Genomic DNA, 9254 nt, shown 5'->3' with positions numbered 1-9254 from the left:
CGTTGGCGTCGTTAAATACAGGGCAAACAACAACAACAGTACGCGTCGTTAGTTGCAGAAAATACGACATCAATCATTCCGTCGTTAAGAACCGAATAAAAAAAATTCAAGGCCTGGACTTCACCACGAAGACCCAATCACCCAACATCATATTAATGGCGGTTAGATATTCTTACCATTTATCTAGTTAAAAGTGCACTTTTCTACAGAAAACGATGTCGTTTCTCGCTTAACATGTGGATATCGCTTCTTAAGCCTTGAGATATTTTCTCACTTCATTGCAGCTGTTTCTTCTTTTTTCTTGTATTCCTCATTCACAGGCCGAAACCCATTGACCCATGTTCCAATTTATCTTCCCAAACTCACCAGCTAACACTCTTCTTGCTCCTACAAGCTGTTCCAGGGTGGGTGGTTGTGACTTGTGAGTAGTGAAGTGAAACAGCTCTAAGCCTCTAACAGGTTTGTTTTCTTATTCAGTGTTAGTGTTGCAATGGTGCTCATACAGTTAGTGGGTGTTCTTATTCTATTTCAATAGATAAGTAGTTTTGTTGTAGAGGTGACATGGCTTGTTTTTCTGTTGTTTGCAATACTGGGTTATTCCCTATCCCAAACAAATTGGGAGTTCATGGTGAAAAGTCCAAGTCTTTAGTGAGATATAGAGGTGTCTGTTGTAGTTCATTTGCTTTTCGTTCTCTGGGATTTCATAAAGGTTGCAACTTTCAACATGGGTTGTTATGCAAAAGTGAGCTCAGGCCACTGAGTAATGGTAAAAGTGGAGTTCGATTACAGGGATTTAATAATTGGTGTAAATCTAAACATGGGTTCTCTTGTTACAATAAAATTGAGCCACTGACGAATGCAAAGAGTGCAAATAAGCAGATCCATTTGGGAAAAAAAGGAAACAGTAAGTTGAGGAAAAGATTTTCATTAAGATTACGCCCGAGGTTGCGGTTATTAGCTATAAGATTGAAAACAGTTTCAATCCGGTCAATATTAAATAATGTTGGGACCTTCATGCGAAAGAATATTAGAAGAGTGACTATTTTTTCTTCAATATCTGTAGCATTGGGGGTGTGCTATCTGTTTTTGAAATTAACAGCAGTGCCCTGTCCAAAAATTGTTCCTTATTCAGAATTGATAACAAGCCTTCGAAATGAGTCTGTTACGAAAGTTCTACTTGAAGAGGGATCTCGTCGGATATATTATAACACGAACTCTGGCATTGCTGTGAATACTCATTTGTCTGATGAAGAATTACCAAGCGTTGGAACTGAGAATATGGCCAATGAGGTCGCAAGTGATGGTTCACGATCCGGTCAGGCACTGAATACGAATGTATTGAAAAAACTATCTGTGTCTCAAGCTTCAACCCCTGACTGGCAGTATTTCACTAGAAAAATAGATCATGATGAGAAATTCCTACTTAGTTTGATGAGAGAGAAAGGAATTTCCTATAGCTCAGCTCCTCAATCAGTGTTGATGTCAATGAGGACTACGTTGATAACTATAATATCTCTATGGATTCCTTTGCTTCCATTGATGTGGCTTCTTTATCGTCAACTTTCTGCTGCTAATAGCCCAGCAAAAAAGCGGCGACCTGATAATCAGTTAGTTGGATTTGATGACGTTGAGGGAGTTGATGCTGCCAAATTGGAGCTTATGGAGGTGAACACCTCTTCTCTTGAATTAAATATTATTCTTTATTTATCTTTTGTTTATACTTTGTTGCATTGCTCACTTGATTATGGAATTGATAATGTGGTAACTTAGTTATTTTTCATAATACGGAACTGTGGATATCTTTCTTTCTGTTTGCTATAATTCTGTACTCCACAAAAGCTAGAAAGCACTAGGCTTCTGCATTTGATGAAACGGGTTAAAAACACTAGGAAGATCAGAATATATCCACTCTTAGGCAAAAAGGCAGAACTTGAATCAAGGCCAGAAAATGTATCCTTTGTTTGTTGTCGGAGTTTTCTGATCTTGGAGAGCTTGAAACACTGGCATGAATGAGTTATATATTACTGCTTGTTTGTATATGTGGTTATGAATCAGGTGACTGAATTATCTTGTGACTGCTTTTACAATTTTCTTCTTTTATTTTTGTTGACATAGTTCTTGTTTGTAGATAGTTTTATGCTTGCAAGGAGCTATTAACTACAGCAAACTAGGAGCAAAGTTACCTAGAGGTGTATTGCTGGTGGGTCCTCCAGGAACAGGGAAAACATTACTTGCCCGTGCAGTCGCTGGAGAAGCAGGTGTACCATTTTTCACTGTTTCTGCCAGTGAATTTGTGGAGATGTTTGTTGGACGAGGGGCAGCTCGCATTAGAGACCTATTTAATGTGGCAAGGAAAAATGCACCTTCAATCATATTCATTGATGAGATTGATGCGGTTGGAACAAAGCGTGGTAGAAGTTTCAATGATGAGCGTGACCAAACACTGAATCAGGTAATCTAAGAGTCAAGTATGTCCTCGTATCCTGCATTGTTCTCATCCATCAATATCCAAACTCATTATATTGTGATTGCATTTCAAATGTCTTCTGGAATCATTAATATATAGTTTGATTTGTAGATCATTACTAAATATTGCCAAAATTACTGTAGTACCTAAGAAAATTCTTTTGCTCAATTCTTTTTATTTTATTTTTATTTGAGAATCCACATTGACCCCCTTAAAAAATCTTGCCAACTTTTCTTTCTTATTTATTGCACATTTAGCATATACTCTCACCTTCTATCTTGGAACATTAAGTATTTCCTTTAAAATCTTTTTTTTTTTTTGGTTCAATTCTCAACTCTAAATATCAATCTGACACTCTTAGTTTAATTGTTTCTGTCCTTGTAGTTGCTGACAGAAATGGATGGTTTTGAGTCGGGCTCAAAAGTGGTTGTTGTTGCAGCAACTAATCGGCCAGAAGTACTGGATCCTGCCCTTTGTAGGCCAGGTCGCTTCTCAAGAAAAGTAGTTGTAGGAGAACCAGATGAAGATGGAAGGAGAAAAATCTTGGCTGTCCATTTGAGAGGGGTTCCTTTGGAGGAAGACACTAATCTTATCTGCAATCTCATTGCTTCCCTGACACCAGGTTTCGTAGGTGCTGATCTTGCAAACATTGTCAATGAAGCGGCTTTACTTGCTGCTCGTAGGGGTAGGTTGAACCTTTTGAAATATAGTGCATCCAAGTTATCACTCAGTTCTTACTTCTTGCTATCTGAAAATGCATGTTGACCTTGCTTGGAAGATAAAGAGACTTGAATTTAAAAATATGATTGTGGGTCTATACAATTTTTATTCTTTCTTTTTTGGGTCAAAGTATTAAGTTCTGGTTACGTTCATTGAGAATCCTTTAATCTGCCATTCCCTTCCCTGCCTCTCACACCTACTCTGCCAGTGCCTAAACCCGCCCCTCCTTCTTTCCTCTTTGTGCCTCTTTCATTTTATTTATTCCTTCGTACTGAATAATACAATGTTTATGCTAAAGATACCTTTATAAAGAGAACTTTGGTGACCAATAACTACATATTAACCTATTAACTATGCAGGTGGTGAAACCGTGGCCAGAGAAGATGTAATGGAAGCAATTGAAAGAGCAAAGTTTGGAATCAATGATAAGCAACTTAGGCCTAGTACTATAAGCAAGGAGCTTGGGAAACTGTTCCCATGGATGCCTTCTATGATGGGAAAGAATAACACTAGACAAGACGGATCACAAGGGCCACTGGGATATCAAGCTCTTAGCTGAGTATGTACATTACATTTAGTGGTAGTTACACGGTACAATATAATTGAATTTGTTGAATTTTTAATGAGAGAAATTTTGATTTATACTTGTCATAATATGCTGAAGAGATATATCTGGTGAAATAATTGGAAATGGTTCATTTTTAGTATCCATATGAATGCTGGAATTAGCATCTAGATGTGTTCAGTCACTGGTGCTTCCTTGACTTTGGCTAACATGGTAAGGTGAAATCTTCATCCATCAAATTTATTTACCTTTTCTTATCTGCTCACTGAATGAGATCCTCATCCATGTTGTTTTTGAGCCTTCACAATTTCACATTGCCTATCCACTCTAGCTTTTCTGGTCATGTTGAAGGTCAAATAATAAGTAATAGTAATTAATAGTAGCTTGTTTCAGTCTCTGGGGTTCCTTCTCTTCATGTTTTCGAGAATCATCAGCTATCTTGGTCATATGACTCATATCCTCTCTTCCTTTCCTCCGTTTTTCATGTACAAGGTTCAGTTGTAACTTGTAAGTTTATTGCATTTTTTAAGAGAGGTTAGGGAGTCCACATTTTGGTACCACATGGTGTACCACCTCTCTATCTTATATGAAATCACCTCTCTATGAGAGGTGGTATACAATGTGGTACCAAAATGTGGTCTTCCTTAACATTATTGTTTCTTTAATGATCTTGCTTATATCTTAGGATCCTGGGATTTATTTTCATCCACAGCTTTTTGTGGGAAAATCTTAAGATTCCACTTTCTTCTGGAGTTTGCACGATTAATATTAAGTTAATTAACACTATCTTGTCCATGAAAAGATGGTTGGTTCCCCTTTGGTTGAAAGTCATTTCCAAGTGGGATGTGCTATGCTATGATGCTATCCTAGTCAGTATACCGTATACCTAACACTATGAGAAAACCTATAGTTTCCCAGTTTTTTGGAATATCATGTTTTGTGATTTTGACACCCACTATTCCACTAATATGCCAACTAAGTCATTGTTTTACGACTTTCTTGGTATCAAGTTGAGATGCAATGTCAAGATAGTGGACACCACCGTACCATGTGGATAAAATGGGAAACTAGCATGCATGCTTTCACATACAGATGATGTATTTGCTATTGTAGCTGCATTATGGCTGTACACTTTTTGATATACCCCCAACTATATTACTATAATATTGGCTGATTTTGATGTTAGTTGCTATAAATCATGAACACAAGTCACTAACATCAACTTGTATGGTGGTTGAAGCATTGCATGTGTTTATTTATTCCTACAGAATAAACTATCATATCTTTGTGACTATTGCATCATATTGGAAGAGATTTGTCTTGGGATAGAAATTTGAATATTATATGGGATATAATTTGAGAACCCACTGCCTAGCATGCACATGCTGTCAACCAGCCCATATGAGTAATATGTTGACAACTGCAAGCCACCCCTAATGTCTTTAATTGCGAACTTCCATTTTTGGGGATTTTGGATGTGTTTTAATATTTAGTCCAAGTAGACTCCTAGTCAATCAAACGTCAGCAACACCGACCTGAGTAAAGACTTTACGTATAGCATTCAATAACTGGTTCAGTAGTAGGTGTAATCTTGAAGCAACATGATTTTTTTGTTTTTATTCCCTTTGCTGAAAAGGAGGAACATAAATTCTTTTGATTCACCACCCAATTACCATGGAAGTAGGAAGCAAATTTGGACCTGTTTCCAGGAGTACAACCTAATGTAACGAGGACAACAGAGCCCAAATTTCTTATAAGCACATGTGCTACAATTTCAAATTATCCTATATGTACGAAGTTGGTGGTGAATCACCAAGCTTGGTGTTGAGCAAAGCCTTTAGTCATGCTTTAGAGGATTGCTGCTTTCAGTCTCCTTTTCAACTCCTCCCTGTATACAAAGGAAAAACAAACTGTATTAAAATCACATCAACCTTATAATGTAAAAATTTGAAGTTTTTTTTTTTTTTTATACCAAACTTAAATTACCTTGTAAGTTGTCTGTCTAGAGTTGAGGCAGATAAAAGCCCCCTATTCTCTTCAGCCCTCCTTAAAAGGTAAGGCATTACCAACTCTATAGGTCCAAATGGCATATACTTGCTGACTTGAAACCCTGCATTTTTCAGACCATAGGAAAGAGACTCTGACATTCCATATAGCTGTGCAAATTCAAGCTTCTGGTGCACCTTCCCAATCCCAATTTCATGTGCTTTTGCAGCTGCCAGTTTCCCTATTTGCAATCAAAATTTCACATCGGGCATGTTAGAGAAAAACCCAGAATGCAGCTAGTTTTGACATTTCTGCAAAACTCCAAAATGTGTCTGATTCCTTTACCTGATTCCACATTATGGGTTGCAAGAACAACTTTATCAGAGCCATTGGCAATCCTGTCAAGCATGAAAGAAGCACAACCATTGAAGCAGTCGTGCGTCTCCTCGATGCTATTGTGAATAGGAGAGTCATAGCCCAAGGAAGAAGCTACTTTTGTTTCACTTGACATATAAGCACCCCTGACCACTTTGAACCCCATTGGAACACCCATTTTGTCTGCAGCCTTTGTTGCCAGAAACAATCTTTCCTTGGCATCTTTCAAGTAAGCTTGTATTGTGCCATAAACAATTGGGTTGTCATCTTTGTTGTACATGATTGCAGAAGAGTAAGTCAAGTAATCAATGGCGGGTTGAACCGACGTGTACTCTGCATCCACTGATAAAGGGACATTGGCTTCTACGCACTTTTCGGATAGTTTTTGTATTCTCTGGTGGACCAAATGGAGATCATGCTCTTCTTCAGGAGTTAATGGTTCTGGTTTTTTAAGGGTGTGATAGAGAGGGCTGGACTCAGAGAAAATGGGGAAGGTATCAAGCTTCCATGGGAGATTGAAAGAAGGGTCTTTCTGTTGCCATCTCAGCAAGTCACTAACCCTCTCAAGCAGCCTCATGGGGCAAATTGCAGTGATTTTTACGATGATAAAGCTCACCTGTCACAAATAAACACATCATTTTCAGTTACCAAGTTACCATCACCGAACGCATATAAAGTAAATTGTTAGATCTTGACGGATTGAATTGTCTACTAATAAAGTAATATTCTTTTACATTTTACCTTTAAATCTAATTGTATATCATTCCGTTATCATTCAACCGATGTAAATCCAAAGTAAAACAAAACTTTGACAAGGAATTTCCTTGTCTAGTAGTGCCTTTCTGACAAGTCAGAGCCAGAACTTTCCTTTGGAATATAATAGTTGATACTATTCCAAGCCAAGATTCTTTAGTTTTTTTTGTTGGGTCATCATTGCTAGCTAAGATTCAACTGGTGCAGCTTTCTTTCTCATTGTTTGCAAATTGCACTAGTAGAAAAAATCACGAGCGCCTGCCATTCCACGTCGGAGTGACCATGACAAGTTTGGTGGCCCAGGCCAAGAAATGGGACCCACAAACCTACGTGCACGCCCCACTACGCCACTCCATTTCTTTTTTCTGTTTTTTTTTTTTTGCCACGACGCCACTACATTTCTTTAACATCACGCATATCCTTAATTAAAAACAAAATCTAATTTTTCTTTCTCTACGTCTGAACTAGAAATTTCCAGTTCAGAGTTTCAGACAAAAATATAAAGTTAATTTAAAAGAAATTAAAAAAAAAAATGAAAAACATAAGGGCTATATTATTTTTATTTTTTGAAAAGAAAGAAATCGAGTTTTGCAAATCTTGTGCTATGATTGATATGAAGAACTTACAGAAGAAGGAGGAAGCGACTTGGTGGATTGGACGGTGTCCAAGAAGCCGTCCAAGTTGCGGTCACAAGCGTGGTTGTCGCTGGCGTACTCCAAAGCGTAAACCAGCATCCCTCGGAGCCCGGCCTCGTTGATCTTCATCACCGACCTCCCGGCGGCGACTGCATCCTCGCCGGCGCAGAAGTGCTCGTAAAAAGAGGACCTTATGACCGCCAATATGACATCCTTGACCACCGGAGTGTCCATGAGCCTGGACCTCATTAACCACATTCCCATGTCCACCATGGGCTCCACGGCCACCATGTGCAGCGTGGCCGAGGCCCGCAGAAGCTCCGACGTGGACACCGAGGCGAAGAGCTTGTGCGAGTCTTCGAGGTCGAAGACGGTTGGGATGGCGGTGGTGGGTCGTTGGGTCTTTTCCGTCTTTTCGGCGAAGACGGCGGAGATGGTGGTGGAGGAGGAGGAGGAGGCGGAGTTGAGCGGCCTCAGGGTTTTCAGGAGCTTCGCTGCTGCCGGGAGGGTACGGTTGGCCATTCAATGATGTGACTTCTCTGCACCAAAAAAATTGAAACGATTACTTTCACTCTTTGCTTTTTCTCTCTCTCTCTCTCTCACGATCTCAACGTTTTTTTTGCTATTTGTGTCTCTGATGGATGGACCTGAATCACCGGATGATGCTTTGGTCGATTGGTTGTTTCGACTGTTGGTGATGCTCAGACGCTGAGGCCCTCACAGTGGTTATATAGGCAATTTCAAGACAATTCACAGCGGGGTAATTCGGTATTTCTATCATATTTCATTTCCCAGTAACAAAAATCTCTTTTGACTTTTGACCGCGTTCCTAGATTTTCGTTGGTAAGATGCAGTTCGTGCATGTGATCCCGAGACGTACTAGATAATTGACGTAGTTGGCGAGCAAAGTAGATGCCGACAAGGGGATCTTCAGCGGTTTACGCGCTGAAATCGTGCATGTATTGCACGTAGTGAATTTTGGGCATTGAGTGCGGTTTCGCGGGTATTACGAGCGTGTGAGTTGGTCTGTGACGGGAGAAGCTGTCCGATTGGATCTTACGTGGAGCCACGGAATCTTCGTCCTTCGTACGAATCCATTTGCCAGCCGTCAAAAGATTTTTTTCTTTTTTACTTTCTGGAAAATTCTGAAATAGGAAAATGAATATTAGATTGTTTGGTTGGGCTTCGGCCAGAGCTAGACTAGTGTGACAGTGTCAGACTCTCTGAATCTGACTCATCGCTTAATCGACACATGTGTCATGTTTTTATGAATTTGAATTCCCTTTTCTAATTTCTACTTATTATTAATTGTTTGAATTATAATTTAAGTATTATAAATGTGATCAAATACAAAAACGTGCTCTTAAATTTATAATAAATACTAATCTTATAGTTTGACTTCTTTTTCTCCAACATTCAATTCTTTTTTTTATGATATATTACTAAAGAAATTCTGAATTTAAATTTACTTTAAACTTTATTTATTTCAAATAAATGCAACCAACCAATCAAAAAAAATACTGCTACACTCGCCCATTTTCTTATCAAACATTTCTCATAAAATTATGTAGTGTTATTTTATTATTCAATTTTAAGCTTTTTTTGTATCTCTCATTTATTCTAATAGATAACATACTGACACATAAGGTTGGTGACCGTGCATTTATAAAAGCACAGTTGGGAAGTGGTTTCTCTCTCTTCTCTTGAACACATTGACTCTAATATAGTAATATTATTAATAAACTAATATAAT

General features: G+C 38.5%; 2 protein-coding genes across 2 annotated transcripts; one reads left to right on the top strand and one right to left on the bottom strand.

The window, feature by feature from the left end:
* Positions 1–284: 284 nt before the first annotated feature.
* Positions 285–3871, top strand: LOC147288381 (cell division protein ftsH). The gene is made up of 4 exons (XM_086242628.1): positions 285–1665; positions 2129–2452; positions 2852–3152; positions 3547–3871. Exons 1-4 carry the CDS (start codon positions 562–564, stop codon positions 3744–3746), a joined length of 1929 nt encoding a protein of 642 aa, XP_086098754.1. The 5' UTR covers positions 285–561; the 3' UTR covers positions 3747–3871.
* Positions 3872–5332: 1461 nt separating this feature from the next.
* On the bottom strand, positions 5333–8184 carry LOC147288380 (Methylenetetrahydrofolate reductase family protein). The gene is made up of 4 exons (XM_086241303.1): positions 7493–8184; positions 6084–6729; positions 5739–5979; positions 5333–5640 (listed from the first exon to the last, which is right to left on the bottom strand). Exons 1-4 carry the CDS (start codon positions 8021–8023, stop codon positions 5601–5603), a joined length of 1458 nt encoding a protein of 485 aa, XP_086097429.1. The 5' UTR covers positions 8024–8184; the 3' UTR covers positions 5333–5600.
* Between the last annotated feature and the right edge of the window lie 1070 nt (positions 8185–9254).

This window comes from Dryas octopetala, chromosome 4 (genome assembly GCF_963921425.1).
Source record: "Dryas octopetala chromosome 4, drDryOcto1.1, whole genome shotgun sequence".
In the NCBI taxonomy this organism is placed as follows: domain Eukaryota; kingdom Viridiplantae; phylum Streptophyta; class Magnoliopsida; order Rosales; family Rosaceae; genus Dryas; species Dryas octopetala.
Note: the sequence above shows the minus strand (reverse complement) of the source record. Positions and strands in the feature narration are given on the sequence as shown.